Consider the following 26,702-nt stretch of genomic DNA (forward strand, 5'->3'; position numbering starts at 1 on the left):
CATTTCTGACATCTTCTGACAAGTTCAACTGCCAGAGTTTACAGACAAGTTTCTATTACAGCAACTTCAGGATAAGCCTCAAAGAACCAAACAACAAGACTTGAAGAATAAGGCTTTTCTCTTCTTCCAAGGAAAACTGCACTGCTCCATAGTAGACCCCTAGCAATGGGACATCATTCCCAGAATGCAGTCAGAGCAACGCACTGCAGCAAGCCGTCAACACAGCAGAATGACCTCCCTCCTGAACTTACCCATGTTATCCAAGCTGTCTTGTGTTTTTCTTTCTTTAGTTGCAAAGAAATGACCTTTTTTGAGGAAAAATTCCAGGATTTTTCACCGTTTAGTGACTTCTATGGTGGCCAATGCCTACTTGGATGATTCACTCAGAGGCATTGAAAGATCATCTTGAGCGTCTGCGGAGGGTGCTTTTGGAGCTCCAGAGGGCTGCTCTCACTGACAACCCCCTCAAATGCCATCTTGCCATGTCGGAAGGGGCCTCATCTGGTCCCAAAAGAAGGTGGAAGCGGTGTAGAAGGCTTAGATACCTCACAAAAACCCAGGTACAGGCTTTCTTGGGGTTGGCGGGTTACTATCGCTTCTTTAGGCCCAACTTCTCATCGTTAGCTGCCTCCCTGAAAGATCTGACCAGGAAGGGGTAGCCAGAGAAGATCGGTGGATGACGAGCGTCCCGAGGGATCATCAGCATCGCCCTGGTAGTTCACGAGGAGCACCTGGCTGCCGTACCCATCAGAAGCTGATTGGTCACAGATGCTGCTCCTCATCAAGAACCCTACAAAAGCCCAGAAGACACACCGGTGAATGAGCAATGCCTCCACTACTGACTGCAGCTAATGTTTTCTGTCTTGTTTCCAGCAGACAGCAGCGTGTGACCAATCCGCCTGATTCACTACAGCACCGGGACACAGTTTGGACTCTTTTCACCTGTTTATTTCTTTGTTAATAAATCAACCCTCCGGGGATTTTCACTGAGCTCTACTTGTCGTGTGATTCTTCACCCAGTCACACCTTTTTCAGGTATATAAAGGACCCAGAATTTACTCTGCATTTTCAGGACAAAGCTCAAACCATGAAGTCCAAGGAACTTCCCTTTGATCTCAGAAATTGAGGCAAGTTATAGATGGGCATACAATTATTTTCAAGATTTAGAACCCAGTGGTCATTCTGAAAGATATCTAAAAGTCTTTAGCAGAGATGAAAGAACCTGTTGGACAAAAAAAAACATTAGGCGTTTATGGCAGAGTGGCCTGACATATAAAAAGTATATAACAACTTGCTTAGAGTTTGCTAAACTGCAACACTACCATCTCAGTTGGAAGTTTGCGGGGGTTCATCATTTAAAAGATTAAAAGGAAAAGGAAGCAGAATTTCCCCAGGCATATCAAATGTTTGAGATTATATGCACTTCTGGTTGGATGCTAATTCAGTACTTTTTCCTCTTTCACTAGCCACTTTAAACCGGTTAGTTTACTGCTCAAGCTCATCAAAAAACATGCAGTCTGTTATGGAAAGTTTTTGAAATATTAATACATTATTTGTGGAAAGACAAAGGTTATGTATCATACGGTTTTACTTTAGGAATACACAGCAAAATACAGACACTGCGATGAAATGATTAAAAAGCTCAAACGAAACCTAAAATATACAACATACCTACAGACTGCAAAACATTAAAAACTTCTGATAAGTTCTGTATACACTGACATCCACAGCACAAGTCAAGTAGTTTACACCTTCAATAATCTAGACAGTAGTTTAAAACAATGCTCATCAGTTACCAAAATCACAAGCACAATCTTTGAAAAAGTTGATTTAAATTATAATTAAAAAACAAACAAACACACAACATTGCAGAACATGAACAAAAAACATGGGAATGTGATCAATTAAATATTCAGGTAAATGGGAATTTAGTCATTTTCCACCTGTGTTATGTGAGCTTTGAAAAAGAAGTTCTTCATTTAGATTTTACGTGTATTTAAGGTGCATTTCAAAAGTGCCCAAAAAACAAAGAAGATGCACTAAAGCTTGTAACAGACCCGAAGCCTACGACAATGTCTCTTTAACCTTTACTGACTGAAGCAGCGGCTAGAAGAAGCTGGTCTTGAGTTTGATGGTGGGAGCCGCTTGGACAGTCGGCTGTGTTTGTCTGGCTGCAGTCTTGGCTTTACTGTTGGCTTGTCTGGATCGGATGGCCGCCTCGAGACGCGTCTTGAGTTCAGGTGCCGCTCCGATAACCGTCTTGAAGGCAGCAGGGTACAAGGGACCAGTGTGCATCAGGCTCTGAAGGGCAAACTCATGCAGGCCTTTAGAGGAGCTGGAGGCCGTGGAGAAGGTGGTGTCCTCCAGCAGGTACGAGATGAGGGTCGGGACCAGCAGAGCCAGCAACTGAACTCCTGTTTGAGAAGAGGAAGAAGATGGATCACAAGTCAACATGAATGATTCTGTAGAAATGGTGTTATAGTGGGGTTTTTTTGAGTGAAAATTCATTAGTAAAAAGACTGCATGACTTAGCTTTTAGCTAAAAATTCGGAATATGTGTGTTTGTAATGAACCTTCAGACAAAAAAAAAAACATTTTGAATGCGTTTTGCTGCACATCAAATCATATGCGGCATGATATAGTGAATATAACAGCTCGATTTTATTCAGAGATTCAAGAACATGATTGATGGAGAATCAAGTAAAGCTGAGCTGCTTCAAAAAAGGAAGAGTTCATCTGAAATATGACTGAAATATTCTGACATTTAATTGATGAAAATCAGTCCAGACTTGACACGAGAAGCAGCCACTGAAGCTGGATGTTTCTGCAAAGACACTCAAAGAGCTTTACAAACTATCAGTCAGACGACTGAGGACATGGAGGAGATTGTGTGTGACAGCTTTAACATCATGTTGAACACTTACTTGTCAAAGTGTCACTGTAGCTTTTTACAGCGTGTCTACACAACTATAAAGATTCCAGCAACAAGCAGTTTGTCTCCACACTAGACAATTATCACAGCCAATCAGAAGCGCGAGTGGGCGGGGCCTCTCTGGGAGCATACCGTGTGTAGTTAGGATAAGGTGTAAGGGTAAAAGCTCTTACGGTTCTGTTCTTCTCCCATGGCCACGAGGCCCTCCAACACTTTAACTCCTTCCTGCACAGCCTGTAGTTCAGCAGGAGCGGACGGACGGTTGTGCTCGACGGCCTTCAGCTTCTCCACCAGCACCGGAGCCAGCGAGTGGATGTAGGGGGTGGAGAGACTGCGACACGAGTGCTGGAAGACGGACAGCAGCAGCTGATAACAGCGGGCCTGAGTCTGAAACACACATTTCATTTTTCCAATAATTTTTAAAACACTGTTAAGGTCTGGGTGGGGGCTAGGGTTGGCCACCCCACTCACAACCGCTGCGTCGGACTTTTTTCTTGACTGGAATGGCGTTTGTTTAGATGCTGAGGGTCTGTTAAAGAGGAGACGTCTCTCTCCAGCTTCACCTCAAACAAGACTGTGCTCATAGTGCATGCTCTTTCATTACCGCTGGTACCCCCAACAAACAATTGTCAGCTACACATGTTCTCACACAGTGAAAAATACACTGCAGAGCAAAGAGGAGACATGGCAGCACACCAACAAACACAACATCAAAAGTTATTTCTGATATTAAACAAGGTCTCAGGACTCTCAGCTTTCAAATTTTTTAAGACATTCAAACAACAAAAAGCATTTTGTGGCTCTTTGATGTGTCATGACAGATCACTGTATTGTTCAAACACGTCAACTAATCTTTTCATATGCATTCCAAAAAAGCTAAATAAACATTAATAAACTTAATGAACAGATTTTATTTCAATGGAGGAACACGCCAACTGTCTTTATGCTGTTTCCACATTCATTTGAAGATTAAATGTGAAATTACTGTAATATAAAATATATTTTGAAAACGTAAATTAGTTGGGATTAATCCAGATTAACATCAGTTTAAAATGTGTGCAATTTTTTTTTTTTTTTTTTTTTTTTTGACTGACAGCACTAATTTGCTACTAATCAACGCAAAAGCGCTCTATAATGATTGAAAAGTGCCGCACAAATCCAGACACTGAACTGATCAGATGAGGAGAATGTGATAGCGCATCTGAATAGGTCTCACCCAGGGGTCAGCAGAGTCCAGTCCGTGTCTGAAGCGCTCGATGCAGCCTTTCTGCAGGACGGAGACGCCGAGCAGCTCACTGCTGGCCGACAGCAGGAACAACGTGATGGCCGTCAGCAGACTGACCTCATCCACGCCGGCCCCGCGCGCGTCTGCAGGACACAGAGGGTCAGAAAGCGCCGCTCGCTGATGCTACACACAGACAGAGGCGTCTCACCTGGCTGAGAGTGCTCCAGGACGGTGGCCAGACTGCTCCTGACCAGCGCGCTCCACTGCGTCTGGCTCCTGGGGGCCAGCGGAGAGCTCAAGATGGTTTTGATGGCCTGCAGAGCCGCAGACACGGGCACAGGGACTGAGCAATCAGACGTCTTCACCGCCGTCTCTCTCAGCACACCAGTGATCAGGAAGAGCACCGTGGGCAGGATGGTCATGCTCCCTACAGCAAGAGATGAAGCTTACTTTAGGATCATTTAATCACTCACACTTCTTAGCACTTCTATATCGCTGCTCTTTTGCAAAGCAGTGTGTGTACCTGCAGGAGAGCAGAGCGCTGGCAGCTCGGCGAGGGCCGTGATCGTGGCTGCTACCAGACGGTTGCTGTCGTCAGACAGGTGCTGAGGAGCTCGTCTAACGCCGTCTGCGTCCTTAGCTTTTAGATGAGGCAGGTGACGCACCAAGATAAAAACCAGCAGCTCCATCGCAGCAAACACCAGAGATTTCCCTGGAAGCAGCTCTCCGGTTTCTCCTCCTTCCCCGACACACTCCTCATCAGCTGCCACAACACACACACACAAATGCACACGTACAGATAAACTGCCAGTAGAACACGTGACCGAATTATCAATGTATGCAAATTCAAGCATTATTTGTGGTAGTCTGCAATTATTATAAAATTGCATTTTAATTATAGGCCCCTTTTCTTGACACTCAGGGTCACCGTACATGATTATCAAGACAAACAAAACAGTTGTGATCAAAGGGAGGGTGGGAGTTTGGAGCTGGGTTTGGTAAAAAGGTAGAGCTGGGTGAAAGATAAACAGCATGGGCCCCAAGACAGAGCCCTGAGGCACACCTGAGGTGACAGGGACTGCGTGAGAGTTTAACAACACACATACAACAAACTTATACACATAAACTGACAAAAAAATGGTCAAAGGTTTTTAATAATTAAGATTGTAATGTTTTTAAAACAAGTCTATAATGCTCACCAATGCTACGTTTATTTGATCACAAATACAGTAATTACTGTTATATACTTTTTATAATCTATTACAATTTCAAATAACAGTATTCTACATTCCTTTGACCCATGCACTGTATTTGTTGGTTATTACTACAAGTATAGCTTTCTTTCTTACGCCTGCCTTTGTGCTTCAGGGTTATATAACTGTGTGAATTTCTACTCACTCTTGCTGCTCCTGATATGCTCCAGATGCTCTTGGGCAGCGCGAATGGTTTTCTGCACAAGTGTGGTCACCTGCAGCTGGACGCTGGGAGGGTCACGTGTTAACAGCAGCCGGTGAAGCACATTGAGCAGCTCCACAGCCAGCAACTGACACACAAACAACAGTTCAATGAACAGGAATTTAGACATTTTAGACACCAATGCATTTGTAATTGCAGGTTAAATGCATTCATTTCCTGCATTAAACATGCATCTAGATGTCTTTCCAGTTGTTGAGCAGCTGCTCTGACCTGGTCCTCTGCGATGTGTGTCCGAGCACTAGGAGAGTCCAGCAGTGTGCAGAGGGCAAACAGACACGACATCACATCCTCGATGGGCTCCTCGGCCCGAGGGAAACACAGGAACTCAATACTGATGCCTGAAACAATGCCAGTCACATCAGAGCCCTTTACAAGCCTCAAGAGGAACTGTCAAAATGTCCAAACGAGTCACGCAGACAACTTACCCAAGAGAAGGTGCAGTCTGTCCTTCACTAGGTCATCTGTGTTTTTGCCGGGAGCAGAAGTCACTACAGTTCCTGTGACGGGAGCAGTCTTGCCCTCAACAGAGTCTTCAGCCGAACCGAAGCCTGTGCTGCTGAGCCACAAGGCCTCCGCGTGGAGCACAGACGCCCAGGAGTTACGGTAATGAAGCCTCGCCGTGTCTATGGTCTCGGGAGTGTAGAAAGCCCCTCCTGATCGACACACCATCCATATTAACTGGTGCCACTGGTCCTTTCGTCACTTTTGTTATTTTGGGGCATCAATCTATTTAATTACTTAGTATATAAAACCAGGACCACCAGACCCGGCTGGTGATAAATGTAAAATAAAAGTGCAAGCCAAACCGATTTCTCTTTTGCAGTTTACCTTCAGGCGGCAGCTGACTGGAGAACTCCGCAGGCAGAGTGAGCAGAGCGTAGTCGCTCAACACGGCCAGCCACAGACGGCTGAGAGACGGCAGCTCCGGCTGAACTAACGTCATCAGGCTGTCCGGAGGAAGAGCGTCTCCTTCGTCCCCCACATCCTCATCCTCACCCTTCGGAGGACGCGCCGGCATGGACTGAGACTCCTTCTTTATGTTCATGGCCACGACGAACACCTGAAACCAGACATCCATGCACAGGGACTGATACCACGCATCTATGTCATGCCTCAAGTAAGCACCTTATTCTGGCACGGTTCATATTTTCACGCGATGTCCTTCTATGCATTACCACCAAAGCATGCTCTCTCGTTCGAACTCAGGACTCAGTAACAAGTAGCGACGAGGATCATGTGTAATCAAATTACTTTAAGTAACCAGTAAAGTAACAAATTACTTTTTATGAAGGCACTGATAATCATTTCATAATGATCTGAATTAATTTAAGTAGTAAGCAGTAGCAGTAAGTATTTCCAAAGGTCATTGTTCTTTGTACATGTCGGTGCTGGAGGGTCACTGACCTCGGCCCAAGCTTTCAGCACAGCCAGTTTCTCCATGGTAGTGGCGCTCTCGCTGTACAGCTGGCTGGACTGGCCCTTGCCCGCCTGGACTTTATCCAGAGAGGAGACCAAGAGGTTGTGGACGCGCCGCAGGTCATTGAGGTCGCTGACCACACCGCTGCCTATCCACGCACTGCACACCTGTACAGGGATATATGAGAGGAGCCACTGACGGATCCTTTAACAGCAACTCACCATACGGTGACCAGCGGGTGAGCACAGTAACGTTTGGCATTATCTGATTTAAGACTGGTGTGGATGGGTTGAGGTTTACCTGGCAGGCTTTGGCAGTGATGTCTGAGGGGGTATCTGGAGAAAAGGCAGGTCGGAGCGCAGCGCCAACCTGTGGTTTAAGAAAATACAATAATTATCAGCATGGAAACGGATTGAAAACTCACCCTCATCGATCACCGGTGAAGACACTACACCACTCATTCAGTGCACTTAAACCTGCCTCGAAAAACTCATGTTCATCCTACAGCTCATTGTTTCTCTGGAGAACGCAAACGCAAAAATGAAACGATAGCAAAACAAAATATCAAGAGGACATGGGTTGATGCAGGAGGGGTTCCAGTGATAATATCTACAGCGTCTTTCATTTTAAACCTTTTAACATTTCACTTGAAACAGCAAATGCTAACAAGGGGAAGTCAAGAATTGAAAACAAAAAAAACTTTAAACGTGCTGCATTTGAGGAGGTTCGTTTAAGGCGTGCTTGTGTGTGCCTGCATTAACATTAAAAAAAGTTATTAATGACTAGTTACTAATCACATCTTCAAAAGTGTAATTAGATCGCTGTACAAATAACTAAGTATTTAATTGCTTGCTACCAATTACTTTCAAAATCCAACACCAACCTAGAGTTAATGATACGATGAAATAAAGTATGAATGAACAGGCAACATCCCAATGATTTTCATAGTAATAACCCAGACGTTAACAGTGAGAACTGGACACTAACATGCTACCAATAGACGTATTACCTCAAAGTATGTAAAGTGGGAAAGGTACAGAAAAAGTAATTTAACAAATATAAGAACTTTTTTTAATGAAAAGTACTTGATGCCTTAGTAACTAATTACTGACATTGGCCTGGTACTGCTCCAGGATCACGTGGCCCGGGAACTCGGGCTCCGGCACGGCGGCGAACTTCTTGATGATGTCCTCGAGGGCCTGCAGACCAGCCATGCGCAGCTGGTTACTGTGGTCTGTGGCAGCCATGAAGGCCATGCGGATCAGATCACACAAGTGCAGCACCAGGAAGTCCCCTGCAGACGACACTCTCGTCACGTACAGGCCAATCACACGCTACACTCAAGACATGCATTCAGTGCGTTTCAACTAGGGCTGGGAGACATAGCTAAAAATATATAGGTTTCATATCATTCGATATCGATAATTATGGCATTTTATTGCATTAACAATCATGAACAAAACAGTGTCATGCATAGCTTAACAAAAACGGCCAAAGTAATGAATCTTTTGTGTGCGACGGATATCATGAATATCAAAAAAGCATTCTGTATGAACGCCTTGCTTTGGATAATAGCAGTCAGAAAATATGTGGGGTGTCCACTCTTCCCCCACAGGGAACAACGATCTTTCAGGTTTTGTACCTTGGGGGTTGTTGGCTTGGCGAGGCGCGCAGCGGCCAGGTCAAAGTGGGCCTTGTCTGCGTTCTCACAGAGATGAATGATGCGGCACAGACAGTCGGCGGCAAACACCCGCGTGACCCAGCGAGGAGCCACGGACGGCTTGGACTTGTCATCCTGACCCAGTGACGTGAACATGATGTCATCATCCATCTCGTCCTTCTTCTCGGAGTCTTCCTCCTCTTCCTTCCTTCTGCCACCGGACGCCACGGTCCCACCGACCTCTGCCACAGAAACAAATGAGAAAACACTGCAGATCACAGTAAAGAGGGCTCCGTTTCTAAAACCCAACCAATCAAAACAAAACTCGGTCTGCTTGTGAGACTACAGCCATTATGTCTCTGCACTGAAGTGGATTAAGTCCCTTCTCTCCGACTGCAGGCAGTTCTTGGTGTCCCCCAGGGTTCAGTTTTGGGCCCTTTACTTTTAAGTATTTATATTTCTCCTCTAGGCCAACTTTTACACAAACGGTGTCTTACTTTCACGTGGATGACACTCAGATTTATATACATTCAAAACCTGACGTCTCTTTTTTTTCCCCTCAATGTTTTACTGAGATTAATTAACGTCTCAAATGTTTCTGTTTAAACAGTGACGAGACTAATTGGTTCACCTCTGTTCAGTCTGTAACCTTAGGTCTGGATGGCTCTGCTTACAGTTTCAGACTAACTAAAAAACTGGTGATATTTAACGTCAACTTCAGATCCGCGTGTTTGTTATACAAAGCACCTTTTTTTTTCATCTTAGAAACACAGACAAATTATGTCCCATGTTGACTTTTTCTGTGGCTGAAAAGTTAATCAACACTTTAGTGTTATCAAATTGATTCTTGTAATGCTTTTCTGACTGCAGTTTCAAAAGCTACACAAAAGCTCCAGTAAATTAAAGTTGGTACAAAATTGAGCTGCTAGAAAACTGACTGGGACCAGAGCGAGGGAACACATAAAGCAGTCTTTTATTTTTATCTTTGTGTCTGTAAAATTGCCAAAAGAATGGCAGAACTGCCAAAAGTTTAAAAGCCAAAGTAAAACACACGCACACACTTACAAGCTATTTAAAACTAAAGGAAAGCGAGGAAAAGACCCACCCGACCACAGAGCTAGCGGTCTTACCGGTGTTACCACACACTGATGAACCCGTGAGGACATTTCCTCTCCGTCACAAGCCAACTATTAAAAAAGAAAGACTTACTTCTAAATAGCCCCTAACACTAGTATTCTTTTGACCTTTCTATCTCTGTTAAAATAAGACACTAACATTCTCTGTCCTTTCTCTATCGTATCTGCTTTTCTTATTTATTATTTAAAAAAAACAAAAAAATCATGATAATCCTTGCTACCTGTGCTGCGTCAGGCTACCTGAGGCTTGTCATAGCACTTACAGGAGAAACACGTCTGTACCTGTGCTAGCCGCCAGCACGTCTTTACAGAGCTTGAGCCAGTGAGGGAGTTTCTCCACAGCCAGAGACGAGAGCATGTGACCCAACGTGTCGTGAATGTCCGAGCACAGCTTCCTGTCCGTCTCGCGGTCCAGCATCCCAAACAGAACCCCTTCCAAACCGGTCTCGGTGATGTTCAGATCTGAAAAATGTGAGTATATGGGTAGAATTACAGCAACAGACAAAAATACTGTATCCATAATCTTTAGGGTAAGACCACGAATGAAGATGAATTCTAACTTAACTTACTTCATTACCCTTATGACTGTGCTCACAGCTTCCTGTGTTAGGTCTTCATTATTATAACACACTTAAGAAATGCTGTTCTGTAATATCTTTGGTCTTAAACGTGGTCCTAACTGAAACTAGCATGGTAAGAGATAAGAGGAGATTTAACGTTGTGCCCTCTCTGTAATGAGTCAGGTGTGTGTGTGTGTGTGTGTGTGTGTGTGTGTTCAGAGGAAGGCAGGTTACGCACTGATGCTGGTGTTGTCTTTGCCGTCTCCGGCCCTCCTGGCCAGACTCATGGCGTATTCACAGACCTCTGCCGCCTCGCGCTGAGCCAGCTGCCGGAGACACGCCACCGCGGCCCGCCGTAACAGCAGGTGAGAGCTGCACAGGTGCACCTGAGACACACACACACACACACACCAGGATCACACAACACTGCTAATACTCACCCACATCAATCACACATTCATCATCATCATCATCATTATTATTATAATATGAGCAGAGCTGGTAGATTCAGCTGATCTCGGGGTCTGTAGTAGCACTTTTAGCACAGCTTAGCATAAATCATTGAATCTTATTAGACCGTTAGCATCTTGCTGAAAAATGAACAAAGGCTTTTTTTCTTACTTAAAACTTGACTCTTGTATAGTTACATAGTGGACTAAGACCGGTGAAAAATAAAAGGCTATTCTAGGCTGCTATGATTTGGTCCCCAGCATTAAAAGAGGAGGAAGCGGTGGTCTTACACAGAGGCTGGGCACCAGGCCGGACAGGTTGACGTGTCGCGGAGCAAACATGTGCAGCTGCTGCAGACAGGAGATGGCCGCGGCCTGCACCAGAGAGTCGGAGTGGTCCTGCATGATAGCACAGCCCACCAGACACGACGAGCGGATCGTAGAGATGCTGCCGCCGGTCCCTGACAGACACACACATCTCCTGGTCAATCTCAGCTAACACCGACACTCGGCACTCTTTGGTTGTTTAGACTGCTTCTATTGCCATCACTTTTAAATCACTTTGGATAAAAGTGTCTGCTAAATGACTAAATGTAAATTCTACTTTCTTTTTGAAGGTGATCTTGTTTCATGTTACTATTATTATAATAACAACAAATTATGCATAATTGCATGCAAGCAATCCTAAACCACACCCTAACTATATAGTAAGGGCATGTAGATAATTAATATTACTCAGTTCTTCAGTGTGTAATTACATTGTAACAAGAACAAACTAAAGTGTATTTGTTCATGATAATTAAAGTAATGTCAGCTAATGAAACACTTTACTGACAGTGGCCCAAAACCTAAAGATCTGTTATGCACTGATGAGAAGTCCCCGGGGACCCTGCCGTGTGCGGTTACCCTGCAGCTCCGGGCCCACGGTGGTGATGAGCGCTCCGAGGCAGCGGCCCAGGCACTGATGCACCTCGGTGTGAGACGGAGGCACGGTCAGCAGCAGCGTCAGCACCAGAGACAGCGTGGGCTCCACGTAACCCCGGTACATGGGCCCGCTGGAGTCCACGATCAGAGCCAGCGAGTGCAGAGCCCACGTCTGAAAACACCAGGACAGATCACTAACCTCCGCACGACACGTGTGAACATTTCATTGGTTTTACTTTAGACGTGCTTTCCTTTACTCCGCTCGCAGCGCAGCACATCCCCCTGCTTCTATTAAAATACACAGAACTGAGCGTTGAAAGCGATCGTGATCACACGCCTGAGCTCACCTGGACCTCGTGACACGTGGCGTCCTGAGCCAGGGCCAGCAGGATGCTAACGCTGGTCTTCAGGTGCTGGCCCGAGCCGATGCCGCCCACATAGCGGTGCAGGCAGCCCAGAGCCAGAGAGTGACCCGTCCTGGACACCACGTCCCGCGCCGACTTCAGCCTGGGAGGACGATTCAAGACAGAAGAGGTCAGGATCCTCCACATGCTCCTTTCTCCGTGACATGGCAGAAGGTTTCCTGTCTCTCAGTGGATGCGTATGAATTAGTCATTAATGCCCTTATTGCAATAAATACCAGAAAATATCACCATCCCTAGTTGCTAAAGACCTGAGATATGAAAGAGTTTTTTTGCATATCCGATGACTCAATGTGTGCAATGCCTCTTCATCATTCGGTGCACAAAGATGACGTGATGTTTCCCTCATGAGACGAAAGAAGATGGCTTTAATGCGGAGAAATAACTAAAATATGCATTTAAAGGTGGACATGGTGAATAAGCTGCCGAAATACCTGAATATGAAGCCATTGAAAATGACTGTTTGGAGAATATGAATATGGGTTAGATGGAACCTTCTAAGGTTTCAAAAGCTACTGTACTGTTCTTAAAAATGAAAATATATATTTTTAGAGATCCGTCTGTGCTGGAGTCTCTACAGAGCCGAATATGTATAAAGACTGGCTAAACATTCATGCATTTACGGGTTGAATGTGATGAATCCTACTTGTCAAAGCTGTGCTGTGCCATCCTGGCGATGAAGGACGCTTCTCCCACAACCTGTGCCATCCGGCCCAGAGCCTCTCCAGCAGCGCAGCGCAGGATGGGGTTGGGGTTGTCCAGCGCACCCATCACCAGAGCTAGGGCTGACTTACGCACCTCCTCCGGGCCCAGACTGCTCTTGTTCTCAGCCAGACCCTGCTCACAGACAGACACCACACAACACCGTTAACAACGTATCAACCGTATCAACGTTTCTGATCGCCAGTACAGTGACATCAATTATGACTGTTTTACGGATTATACACCAAAACAATAATATTATCAACTTGCCGTGGCCAGTGATTTCCCAGAGTTACTAGCCACTAAATTACACTTTCTATGACTTAAGACTGCACACAGAAGTCATTCGACCTATTTAAAGGGCATTAAAATATTTAATGCATGCATAAACAGATCGGTTCTGCACACATGTGGCTCGTCTCAATCAAGCCTGTCACAGGTTCAATCAAGCTGAAGATATCACTAGACGTTGACGTGCACAGAGCAGATGAGCGGTCACCTTGAGAGCGCTCAGCACCGCGGTGAAGATGTTCAGCTGCACGGCCTGCTGGCGGACGCCTTTAGCTTGTTTGATGCATTCGGCAAAGTGATCCAGCATTTGCAACCTGGAAGAGACCGAAATCACACGAACCTGTCAGACTAATTCATTTCTTCTTTACTTACCAATCTAAGCCTACGAGGAAATAGATTAGGGTTAATAAGTCTTTGTAATGTTTTGAAAGTAGTGCCTTTCGCTCAAAGGCTGTATTTATTGATTAAAAACTAATTTTTAAATAGTTTTTGAGCAGTTATAAACAGTGTTGGGGAAAGGTACTTTTAAAAGTAATGCATTACAATATTGCGCTACTCTCTTACATTACTTGGCTACTTCTTATGGAAAGTAATGTGTTAGGTTACTTTCTCATTACTTTTTAAATATGAGCAGGGCTTTACTGCTTATTATTAATATAAGAGGTTTTATTTATAGCAAATATAACACTCTTTAACACCAGAAAGTAAGAAAGAAACCTTCGGCTGAATACAGTTTAATACTCTTCAGCCTTTTTTGCTTTATTAGTATTGTTAGACATTGGTAAAGAAAATAGGATTAGATGTGTTTTATTAATATTTAATTATCACAGGTGTGCATCATTTCTTGCATTACACTGTTTTAATCCATTTTGATGAAAATAATGGGAAAATAAAAGTTACTTTTTGGAAAAGGTTACTTTTCTTGTCAAATTAAAAAGTAATGCGTTACTTTAACAGATACCTGAAAAAAGTCATCTGATTACGTAACTTTCATTGCTTTAATGCGTTTCCCCCAACACTGGTCATAACCATATCAATAAGACTGGTGACAGGAACGGACGAGAGGGGCGGGGTCTGCAGTAGCTCATTAGCATTTAAAGGGACATGCACTGAAACAGCTCGCCGTCAAGAGAGCTGTCAAGGTGAAAAGGGTTTTGTTTTACACTAATATACATTAATATACAGATGGATCCCAAGCAAGCAGAAGTACCTGTGTTTGAAGGAGACATGGGGAAAGACGACTCCAAACAGAGCGACGGAGGCATCGATCACAGACACTCCGAGCGGCAGCGGTCCGGGCACGGCCTCGGCGGCGGGGATACGCAGGTAAATGGAGGACGGGTCGTGTTCCAGAGCGCCACTGCCGGACGCACTGTTGGGCTGCAGCTGAGGAACACAAACCGTCATGAACCGATCCTGCTCAGGAGTACTGAATAATCTGAGATGTGAAATGCACGGTTGTCAGAACTGGTGCTCCACAGCGACTCTGAAGAGGACCACTGAGGAGCCAGCACTGAGGAGCCAGCATCTCATGATGCAGGGTAACAACCCCATAACTGCAGCTGTGCCCGGAGTTTTTGCCTGATAGTGATATCACCCCAGCAGCGAGAGCAATATCACAGCAGTGTTGTTTGTGACAAAGATTGCAGATGTTATTTCATACAATATTTTGTTATATTTTAAACAAAATAATGTCTGTTTTTGCTCAGCATTATCAACAACAATACTTTTTAAACCACAGCAGAAGTGTTGTGAGTCGTGAACCGTTTCTGAATGAATCAGTGTTTTGAACAAATCGTATGAATCAGTAATTCAAAGAGAGCTGATTAAACATTTCGATACGTTTCGGCAAACTTTTTTGGGCTGTTTTAAGGCCAGTAATAATTTCACCATCACGACTAAGTTTAATTATTATTATTATTATTCATAATTAATACACTTCTATTAATAGAAATGCTACAGTAATTTCTCTTAAAACTTAATTTCTAACGACCCTTAACCACGGTTTTATCACAGTAAACCACTTAAAGTGATTCCTGAATATAAAAATCAATCAGAAAACTGTATGAAAAGTATCATAGCCATATGTCACTATAGCTGTAATTCTTTACATTTATATTACATTAAAGTTCTATTTTGGTGTTTGTTTTTACTCCCATAGTATTAGAAGAAAGGCGCTCCAGTAGAAGCAATCCTTCACCTCTCTGCAGGGGGTCAAAACTATCAGCCTACCTGATCTTCAATAGACTTATGATCTGTTTCCTGAAGCCAGGAGCCCATCAGCACGCTGTCGTCGTAATGGCAGAGCGAGCGCAGCAGAGACGTGGTGGTGTTGGCCGAGTTATCAGTGAGCGTGAACTCTGCCACCAGCTCCCTCAGGAGAGCGTTAAAGCTGCCTGTCAACGGTGGACAAATCAGAATCATAATCAGCTCTCAGGTCACCAGGGCTGACAGCGGCAGAGCGCCGCTCCGCGAGGGACTTGCCTTCGTAGGTCTTGGGCGGCAGCAGAGCCAGTATGTCGTAGAGCCTGAGTCGGACCATGGCAGCGCTGGCCTTCAGATGAGCTCCGTGAACCTTGATCACCGCAGGAACACTGCACGCCAAAAACACAGGGCTGTGACCCAAAGAAGAAGCACTGCCGCAGCACAAAACATCTCCAAAAATCTAGCTAAAGATATTAAGATCATATTCCATCAAGATATTTAGCACATCTCTTACTGTAAACATAGGAAAACTAAATGTTTGATTAGTAATATTCATTGCTAAGAACTTCATTTGGACAACTTTAAAGGTGGTTTTCTCAGCATTTAGATGTTTATGAATCCTCAGATTGATTTAGTCAGACTGGTTTCATGGTCTAGGGTCACAGATGTGATGATGTCATACACCAGACACTTCTCAGTCCCTAACGCGTCACTCACTGAGACATCATGGTCATGGCACACTCGATGGGCGTCATCAGTCTGCGGATCACGTCCTCCGTCAGCAGCTCGGGACAGTGAGCCACGAAACTGCGCATGGCTGCGAGGAACAGGCATTGTGAGTTTTTCAGGAAGCAGAGCGAAAGGCACAGCAGAGGAGGTGATCTGAGGTGTTTTACCACACAGGGCTCCGGCGCGGCCCTCCAGCATCACCTGCCAGCTGAAGGAGTCTCCTCTGGCCTTCTCGGCCTCCAGCTCCTTCTGAGAGCGAGGGAAGACGTTACGCCACAGCAGCAGCATCTTCGGCAGGTGGTAGCGCACCAGAGACGGCCCTGAGAAATCACACAGTACTTAAAACACAACGCTATGGTGAGTTGACACACGCTACGATTCACTCATCACGTGCTGTAGAGAAGAGGCCGAATATTCAACATTAAGAGGACATTTGAATGGAATGACGTTTATGGATTAGATCGTGCAGTAAAGTAGAAAACAGTCAGTAAGGTGCATTAGCTCTGTAGTTCATCGTACAAGGTGTTTTATCTTCCAGAGGTTCGCGGCTGGAGTCTCACCTAAGGTCATGAGGGCTCCTAGGAGCAGCCAGCCGGCTTGAGTTCTCTGTAGAGACAGACGGCTGTTCTGAGCGGCGGAGCGCAGCAGATCTTCGGCTATACTCACCACCATCTGAAACACATCACAGCTCACTACAGACTACTTTCTTTTGAGTTGAACAGAGTTATAAAGTCAGAACTAGGAAATGTAAAAATAGGTGAATATTATGGAGACCTATTGTTTAAATGAAAGTAGAGCAGGCAGAACTAATTTCTGGCATTATTATTAGTAAATGTGTGTCACATTACTATTTAAGAGAAGAAATATTGTGTTATGGTCTGTTTTCGTATGATGGTGATGATGATACAATATTTTTACTGAATAAAAGGTAAAAAATACATCTATATACAGTGCCTTGCGAAAGTATTCATACATGTTGTTGTTGTTGTTTTCTTAAGTTGCTGCCTTATGTTAAACTGCTTTAAATGACTTTCTTCCACATCAATCTACACTCCATACACCATAACTAGAAAAAAAAGGGGGTTGTAACATAATAAATAAAATGCAAATTTTAAAAAGTGCACTGCATATGTATTCACACCCTAAACTAAATGTCCAAAAACAGCACTTTACTTTTGAGACGTACTCTGCAGGTCACGAGCAGAGCTGTTTCCTTCAAACATGATGAATGAGGTTAATCCAAACAGAGGATCTTTAGGGGCTTTTCTGCACATTTCAAGTGTGTTATCATGTGTCTTCACTGAGGAGAGGATCGAGTCTTTCTGTAGATTTCTTCTACCTCCACATATGACCATGAAGCTCTACTAGAGCGACCGTCAGGTTCTTGGTCACCTCTCTAAACCAAAGCCCTTCTTCATCAGCCGCTCAGTCTGGTCAGGAGACTAGATCAAGGAAGAGTCCTGGTTGTTTCAGACTTCTTTTATTAACGTTAACAGAGACTGCATGCTTCTGTGACCCTTCAGTGAAGCAGTCTTTCACAGATGTGCGGCACAAACCTGCTTCTCAGTTCTTCAGGTAGTTTCTGCTCACATTAATGTATCTTCTTTTTTTTTGCTCTGAAATGCTGTATCAGCGGTTAGACCTTTTATTTATAAATTCAGTTGAATTTGCCACAGGTTCACGTCACCCTAAGTGTAGTAACATCTACAAGCAGTATGAATGCTGCGGAGCTACATTTCAACGGTCCCAAATAGATGCAATGGAATCGGTTTAGGTTTTTATTTGTAATATGTTTCTTTATAGTTATGGTGTATGGAGTGTAGATCGAAGGGGTGTGAATACTTTTGCCAGGCACTGTATAATATGTCAGTTTACTTTATTCTGATATCCTCTATAGCGTACATGATATCTGGTGTCTGAAGAAGTTTTTGACTGTATTTATTCTCTCAAATCAGTTCTACTAATTCGCAAGGCATGAAGCCCCACTGACGGGGTGCCCGGTGTTTAGTGGATCAGACCTTGCCCTTGGAGTGCGGGACGCCCAGAGGACACTGATGTACTCCTCCCAGCAGAGCAGCCATGGCGAAGCTGTAGCCGCTCACCGCCTCGGGAGAGTTCTTCAGGTTGTTGATGCACTCGGCGCAGCGCTCCAGCAGAGGCGTGAGCTGATGAGGAAGAGCCACGGCGACGCAGCGCAGACACCAGGCCGCCGCCAGACGAGCAGCCATGCTGGGGTGAAGCAGCACCGAGCTGACCGTCTCCAACAGACCTGACCACAATTATACACCGTTCTTTAAGGCCAAAAATCATTAGGATATGAAGTAAAAATATCAGGTTTTCAACTAGTTGTTTCTCAGCCAGTTATCATGCTATCCTAACAAACCAGACAGACACATCCAGACGATGTGACCCTTATGTGCAGTATTACAACATGTACTTTTTTTGGACTGGCTTTGTGGCCCGGGGTCACAAATGATATTTTTAAAGCAGAGGGTTTCTGTCTCTCTCTACAAGCTCATAAGGACACGGTCAAATCCGTATCAAACACGGTAAACAGAAGCTCAAAAGAGGATTTGGATTAAAGCTGCTTGATTCGTATGTGTTTTGGAAGTATCAGACTTTAGGATTAAATTAATAAAGTCTTATGCGTTTGGAACAATCCCTTCAAATGAGTGCAATGTGTGTGAAAAAACTAAATGTTATTTTATATATAATAATTTATGCAGTTAAACTACAGACAAGCTGATTCAGAAACAGGAAGCTGCTGAGAAAACCAGGCCAATTACTGTAAATCTACAGCAAAACACCTATTTTACAGCGTAATATTAACATCATAAAAAGGTTTAGCCTACGCATTCATCATTCTTACTAGATTTAATATGAAGATCATTATGAATAAATAAAAAATGCATTGAAAGCACATTGAATAGATTAAACAAGAGAACCAATGAATGAGTCTGTGAAAGTTTCTTTCGGTCGAAACAGCTCAGGCTTACATTTTAGTCTGGGTCTAAGCTTAAAACGTTTCAGCAAAACACACTTTCAGCAGAGGGACGGAAATGTTTTAAAACATCTTTCTTTGTGATCTGAAGACCTTACAGTGTTGGGATAAGAGAGAGAGTAAATATAGCTTTTGTTTTGCGTGTGCTTTAATATGGTCATTTAATATCACTTCCTGGTTTTGAGAGACATTCAGCAGGTTAGTGTGTGTGAGTGCTCTCCTACCGACAGACGGCTCCTGGATCAGAGGAGAAGCGGTGGCGCTCAGACTCTGGACCAAACTGCCCAGCTCTTTCAGAGCACACACCATCACGTGCTGACTGGCCGACACGTCTGCGGCCCCGGCCCGGCCCTCGCTGGCGGGGTCGTTCACCACAGCCTCTGAGAGACCACACACACACACACACACACACACACACACGTTACAGCAGACCTAAGAGATCCCTCACGAGTCTGTAGATCACTGCTGTTCACATCACGTGTACTTACTATCTATGAAGCAACCCTAAACCAAGACCCTAAACTATAGTAAGTGTAAGAAGACTCTTCTTTGATTTAAAGTAGTTTTACTATTTAAAATACCGTTCCTATATGACTATAGATGTAGTGTATACCTGTGATGTTCCCAGCATCATTCTTCCAGTCACATGATCCATCAGAAATCATTCGAATTTATTAATATTCTATTTTAAAAAACTGTTATTGAACCTTTCATTGTTAAAAACAGCTGAGTTTTTCAGGTGTCTTTGATAAATAGAAAGTTCAGAAGATGATCTAGATTTACTTTTCTGAAACAAAAATCTTCCGTAACGTTATGAATGCGGTTGACGTCGCTTTTAACAAATTTAAAGCATCCTTTCTATAGAAAATGATTCATTTCTACAATTTCTTTCAAACATTTCACCAAATATATAAACAGTATAGTGTATATAAGGTTATAGGATATTAATCTGAGATAAATGCTGATCTTTGGATCGTTCTATTCATCAAAAAATCCTGCTACTACTAATAATAATAATAATAATAATAATAATAATAATAATTCCTTGAATGAATCATTAGAATCATGTGACACTGAAGACTGGAGTAATGAAGAAGAAATAAATAACAGTTTAAAATATACTCAAACAGAAGGCGGTTATTTTAGTACAGATATCTGTGATGTACTGTACAGTAATGCGCTAAATATCTTACTGTTCGTAATCTTTAGAGTGTAGTGTAGTGAGAAGTTAAGCCAGCGTGAGCGAGCGCCCCTGAACCTAGACCTTACCCACGGCTTTCATCTGTTTGCCGATGGCCAGGCAGATTTCCTTGGCAGCGGCTATCTGAGCTTTCTCCCCCAGCAGACCGCCCAGAGTCGCCCTCAAGGCGAAGGACACGCAGCGGCGGGAATACACGGCCTCCACGTGAGTCTGCGTGGCCCGGGGGTGAGCCACCAGCTCCAGCAGGTGAGACAGAAACACGGCGAAGTTACGCTCCAGCCACTGACCGCCCAGAGCCGTGACGAACACCACATACGCCTGAGCAGAGAGACACGAACAGACACGGGGTCACCGGCTGCTCAGAGGGAGTTATTTTAGCAGTGTTTTTGTTACTCACCTGGGTGACGCCCACCCGCACCTCTCGGCTGACCGAGGCTCCTTTCAGCATCTCTCCTCCGCTCTTCAGGAAGCCTGAGCCTCCTCGCAGGAAGCCTGTGGCCATCAGCTCCAGAACCTCCTCCAGAGTCGCCCGCTTCACGTTCTGACGCATGACTGACACACACACACACCGCGCACACACACACACACACACGCACACACACACACACACACACACACACACACACACACACACACACGCACACACACACACACACACACACACACACACACACACACACACACACAAACACACACACCGCACACACACACACACACCGCGCACACACACACACACCGCGCACGCACACACACACACACACACACACACACACACACACACACACACACCGCACGCGCACACACACACCGCACGCACACACACACACCGCACACACACACACACACACACACACACACACACACCGCACACACACACACACACGCACACACACACACACACACACACACACACACACACACACACCGCACACACACCGCACACACACCGCACACACACACCGCACACCGCACACACCACACACACGCCACACCGCACACACACACACACACACACACACACACACACACCGCACCGCACACACCGCACACACACACCGCACACACACCGCACACACACACACACACCGCACACACACACACACACGCACACGCACACACCGCACACACACCGCACACACCACACACCGCACACGCACACACCGCACACCGCACACACACCACACCGCACACCGCACACACCGCACACACCGCACACACACCGCACCGCACACACGCACACACCGCACACCGCACACACACACACACACACCACACACACGCACACCACACCACACACACACACGCACACACACACACACACACACACACACACACACACACACACACACACACACCGCACACACACACACCGCACACACACACACCGCACACACACACACACACACACACACACCGCACACACACACACACACACACACACACACACACCGCACACACACACACACACAAAGATTATGTGTGTGCAAAAATTGAAGAAGCAACTATAAAACAATACTCTACAATGTACTTGTGAAAGAAAATGCTTTTTCTGCGTGCATTTTATAAAAGTATGTCCTTTGTCTCACGACATTAAATATTAAACATAAGATCTCAGGGTTATGCATCATGTTTAGAAAACTCTCAGTCTCATATTGTCCTCTCCTAAGAGCCCATCATACATGATTGACCTCAGGTTCAGAACAACTAAACTGTCCCTTGTGACTGGTTCTGTGCCGCAGGAATCAGAGGCATGCTGTGTGATGCAGAAGCAGTATGAAGATGAAGACCGCTGACCTGTGGCCTGCTTGGGCATGAGCGCGGTGGCCATGGCGGTTCCCAGCAGCGTGGACACAGACACACGGACGCTGTACGTAGAGCCTTCCAGAGCCTTAAAACACAGCGTGGCCACGTTCTCCAGCTCCGTGGTCCAGATGAACACGGCCTCGTTCTGCAGCTCTAACAAACACTGGCCAACCACAGGAACAATCATCATCATCATCCTCATCCTCATCATCACGCTCAGACCTGTGCATACGCTAGCGCTCAAGAGGGCTGGGTTTAAAGAGGTCTTAAACACAGTAAAACTGTGAAATGCTTTCTACGTGAATATTTTAGTTATGGCAGTTATGAATCTATTTCTACACAGAATTCCACACAGTACATCCTTTTACATGTTAGCATCTGTCAAGTCAAGCCATTAGAATAACGCATTAACTTCAAGCTTAAAATAAATCATGTTTCTCATCCCTTTCTGTTTCCTGCACTAGCTTTAGATGCATTTCATCCACAGTAACCTGTTACTCAGCGCTGAGGTTTAGTCTGGTCTGCCAGCGGTGTGCAATAATGAGAGTCGTCGTCAGTTACTTTCATCACTGATCATAATGGACTAGTTGTTGTAGACCTAGCATACAGAGAAGAGCGGCGTGGCTCACCTTAGCGACGGCGCAGCGCACGGCCATGGAGCGGTCGGTCAGCATGGAGCGGGCGTTCTTGTAGATGTCTCTGTGGCAGGAGGCCGCCGCTCCTCCCAGACCGCTGAGCACCTTCTGAAGACTGAGCAGGATCTCACCTCGACCCTGAGACTGACACCAGCACAAAACACCAGCTACATGCACGTGTGCCGAACATTTGACTGGAAAAGAACCTCAGGAATTATCCTGCCCAAAGAAGCGACTTTAATTGACGCCAGCGGGCCTTTTAAATACACACATATGAGAGCATGGAACATCTCAGTGTTATCACTTCTATAAAAATAAATACCATTTTTGGTATGTACTCTCAGCTGAACAGGAAGCGTATGATGACCAATCACATGATCTTTTAATAAACAGTGTTTAGTCGGGATGTGCTGAATGTTCGGCAACCGAAATTATTCAAATGAAAATAGCAAAAAAAGGTGTCTGTAGCTGACTGAATGATCAGTAAATAAAGCGCAGAGCGTCATGAGAGCCTGTGGACCAGTGCTTTTCTTTTTGCTTCAACGTGAGCACATCTCTAGTGATCATCAGGTGAAAGACGTGTACCTCTGCGCTCTTCAGAGCCTTCAGGAGGTTGTTGATGGTTTCAGGAAAAGAGCTGCCCAGCATTCGGCCCATCCGCTCATAGAACGCCCCGACACACGCCACCGCTGCCCTGCACTGACACACACACACACACACACACAGCTCAACCCTCCAGCACTGTAATAAGTGACGTTTGGCTTATTGTTTGTCAGCGTGGTGTGAACTGCCCTTAAAACCTGAACGAGCACACAGACTGTATTCACTGTAACCGTGAACGAGATCAGAAAGATCACTAAGATCCACAGTGAACGAAAGAAACCCACGACTGAGAGCAGAACTCCTGAGCAGCCCTTCAGAGAGAGAGGAGGACCTCTAGGGGTCACTCTGCAGCATCACACACACAACAGATGACTAACCTTTTATATAGCATTTCTCCATTAACTAAAAAATATAAATGTAACCAAATTATTAATAATATTAATAGTGATAATAATAAATCCTAAGACTTTATCTGGGTCCATCTTATAAAACGAGTCTTTAAAAAGGCACCATATGTAGGATTTTCATAATAAAATATCCAAAAACTAAAGTACTTAAAGTACTAGTGTGATATAAAACATGTATAAACGGCTTTGAGTTTTGAGAGTGCTTGATCTGGCACTAGACTCAGGTTATAATGCTCTGTGTGTTTTTGGCTCAGGTGATCTTAGGTCCTCTGTGGATGTCCTCCTTCACAGCGTGATTTGAAAATACTACCTTCAACAGATAGTCCTGATAATAACCAACAGGAAAGACTGGTCTAAAAGCAGGCGTCTCACGGTGAAGAGCTTTCGCCGTGTCCACACACACACACTCACACACTCACACACACACTCACAGTTTGGTGGGCAGGTACGCAGCGGTGTCATCCTTGCTCTTGATGATGTCGTTGCACTTGTCGAGCGTCTGGAAGACGGTGAAGGTGTCTCCGATGCTGTAGAGCACCGCCAGGTTCTTGGCCAGCAGTTTCCTGGTGGGAGGCCCGGGAGAGCTGCTGATCAAACCTGTGAGCTGCTCCACCAGCTTCTTCTGCTTCTCCTTCACATCCACCTGCAGACGAGCAGCAGACCGACAGGTCACACACACACACACACACACACACACACACACACACACACACACACACACACACACACACACACACACACACACACACACACAGGCGCAGCTAATACACGACTGGACTGCTGCGCTAGCCACGGACTGAAGAATAACTTTTGAACCAACCAGTGAACACATAAACACTCATCAAGTGTACTGTACTGGTGTAATAGTCACAGACAACACACACACACTCAGACACACACACACAGACACACACACACACACAGACACACACACACACAGACACACACACACACACACACACACAGACACACACACACACACACACACACACACACACACAGACAGACACACACACACACACACACACACACACACACACACACACACACACACACACACACACACACACACACACACACACACACACACACACACAGACACACACACACACACAGACACAGACACACACAGACAGACAGACACACACAGACAGACAGACAGACACACACACACACACAGACACACACACACACACACACACACACACAGACAGACAGACAGACACACACACACACACAGACAGACACACACACACACACACACACACACACACACACACACACACACACACACACACACAGACAGACAGACACACACACACACACAGACAGACACACACACACACACACACACACAGAGACAGACACACACACACAGACACAAACAGACAGATAGACACACACACACACACACACACACAGATAGACACACACACACACAGAGACAGACAGATAGACACACACACACACACACAGACAGACAGACAGACAGATAGACACACACACACACACACACACACACACACACACACACAGACACACACACACACACACACACACACACACACACACACACACACACACACACACACACACACACACACACACACACACAGACAGATAGACACACACACTTCACTGCATGCTCAAGACCAGCAGAGGTCATTAGCGACAGTCAGAAAGCTCGACGAGGTTAATAAACCGAGTGGAAACTCATGTTGACGTGAGCCGGGAATAAAAGCTCGTTTAAGCCGGCCTCGGATCTCAAGACACTGAGCCTGGTTCTTAAACGTGTACCGTTCTCCGGGGGTTTCTTACCTTGTTGGCGGCTATGAGCACTTTATCCAGGAAGCGGAGCCACTCGAAGATGAAGACGGCTCTCTTGGCCTCGGTGATGTGAGCCAGAGCCTCTTCGTTCAGCAGCAAACTGTGCGCCAGCTCCATCCCGACAGACAGCTCTCTTCTGAGGTCAGCACTCCAGCGGCAGAGAGCTAACAGAGCGCGTTTACACCTCAACTACTTCAGAACAACGACACCCGTGTGAAGGGCGGGACACTAGAGCCTACACACTAGATGTAGCTCGTGAAATAAACCTTATCTTACCTGCTCTCCGTGTAGTGTTTGTATTGAGATCGGCGGAAGGGTGACGGCGCGTCGCTTCCGCTTCTACAGCCAATGAACGGAGAGAACGTCGTCACGCCGGTCGAAGTGGGCGTTGACTTCCACCAGAGGTCTTCTATTAAACTGCAGTCAAGTCTAGAGACGGAACGCTAAATGTTTATTGAGCGAAACACGTGTATTACGAAGGTTCTTGTGTGTAAAACTCTTCCAGCAATAACTGTGTAGTTTTTGGTCCCACCCACCAGCGCTGAGAAAAGGAACGGGTATCACGTGACTGCGTGGGCGTCTCCTGACGTGGTTCTTCACGAAAAGAGAAAAAAGGAATAAATAAATAAATAAATAAATAAATGAAATAAAACGAGGGTACATAAAGATCCGTTTACAGGCAAATATATAAAATACATTACCAATATACAATGCAAATTAAATACAGACAATACACTTTGCAGGCACCATTCCTTTTTTATTTGATTTTAATATTTTTTTATGTGAAAATGGAGGAGGAGGAGCATGTATTTTTCGTTTTCATTAGGAAGAGTTCTTCTGGAAAAACTTGGAAGTAAACTGAAGGTAACTTTTATACTTTTTAAGCAATTTGCTTAATGCTGAAGAAAATGTACATAAAGAATATAATATTTTCCTAATACAATTAATACATTTCCTATATATTCTATATGTCTCCAATTAGTAAAATAACAGAATATATCAGACACAGTTAATCAACGATTAAATTGAATTTTGAAGCAAGGACATTCATGTTAACACGTACACTATTACCTCTTTTTTAACATGAAAACCCAAAA

At 44.9% G+C, this 26,702-nt stretch overlaps 2 protein-coding genes and 1 long non-coding RNA gene across 8 annotated transcripts in view; 1 reads left to right on the forward strand and 2 right to left on the reverse strand.

Annotated features, from left to right (window-relative positions):
* efemp1 (EGF containing fibulin extracellular matrix protein 1) overlaps nt 1-270 on the reverse strand; it is a 14,040-nt gene extending 13,770 nt beyond the window's left edge. For both annotated transcript variants that reach the window (XM_043255188.1, XM_043255187.1), the window contains exon 1: nt 252-270. In XM_043255188.1, coding sequence (XP_043111123.1) covers nt 252-255 — 4 coding nt within the window. In that variant the 5' untranslated portion in view covers nt 256-270. The remainder of the gene's footprint in view (nt 1-251) is intronic.
* Nucleotides 1-1,861, forward strand: part of LOC122356496 — a 2,790-nt gene extending 929 nt beyond the window's left edge. Inside the window, exon 2 of the long non-coding RNA XR_006252341.1 lies at nt 62-1,861. This is a non-coding gene — a long non-coding RNA (uncharacterized LOC122356496). The remainder of the gene's footprint in view (nt 1-61) is intronic.
* heatr5b (HEAT repeat containing 5B) lies at nt 1,571-25,987 on the reverse strand. 5 transcript variants are annotated; one of them, XM_043255108.1, is made up of 36 exons: nt 25,882-25,987; nt 25,597-25,769; nt 24,210-24,421; nt 23,354-23,462; nt 22,763-22,912; nt 22,125-22,296; nt 20,728-20,882; nt 20,399-20,648; nt 19,354-19,509; nt 18,147-18,397; nt 16,689-16,800; nt 16,296-16,448; nt 16,117-16,216; nt 15,679-15,788; nt 15,427-15,590; nt 14,405-14,580; nt 13,403-13,508; nt 12,848-13,038; nt 12,127-12,286; nt 11,762-11,951; nt 11,147-11,316; nt 10,645-10,792; nt 10,129-10,308; nt 8,693-8,952; nt 8,163-8,384; nt 7,351-7,419; nt 7,038-7,217; nt 6,462-6,693; nt 6,059-6,286; nt 5,844-5,971; nt 5,556-5,700; nt 4,681-4,920; nt 4,366-4,584; nt 4,149-4,300; nt 3,106-3,319; nt 1,571-2,414 (listed from the first exon to the last, which is right to left on the reverse strand). In XM_043255108.1, the coding sequence occupies exons 2-36, from the start codon at nt 25,720-25,722 to the stop codon at nt 2,107-2,109; spliced, it is 6,138 nt and encodes a 2,045-aa protein (XP_043111043.1). In that variant the 5' UTR covers nt 25,723-25,769; nt 25,882-25,987; the 3' UTR covers nt 1,571-2,106. The 5 variants fall into 5 exon arrangements, with proteins under 5 accessions (XP_043111043.1, XP_043111044.1, XP_043111042.1 ...); XM_043255109.1 differs by having other exon boundaries at nt 25,597-25,794; nt 25,882-25,975; XM_043255107.1 differs by having other exon boundaries at nt 25,597-25,797; nt 25,882-25,955.
* Between the last annotated feature and the right edge of the window lie 715 nt (nt 25,988-26,702).

This window comes from Puntigrus tetrazona, chromosome 13 (assembly GCF_018831695.1).
Source record: "Puntigrus tetrazona isolate hp1 chromosome 13, ASM1883169v1, whole genome shotgun sequence".
NCBI classification, from domain to species: Eukaryota; Metazoa; Chordata; class Actinopteri; order Cypriniformes; family Cyprinidae; genus Puntigrus; species Puntigrus tetrazona.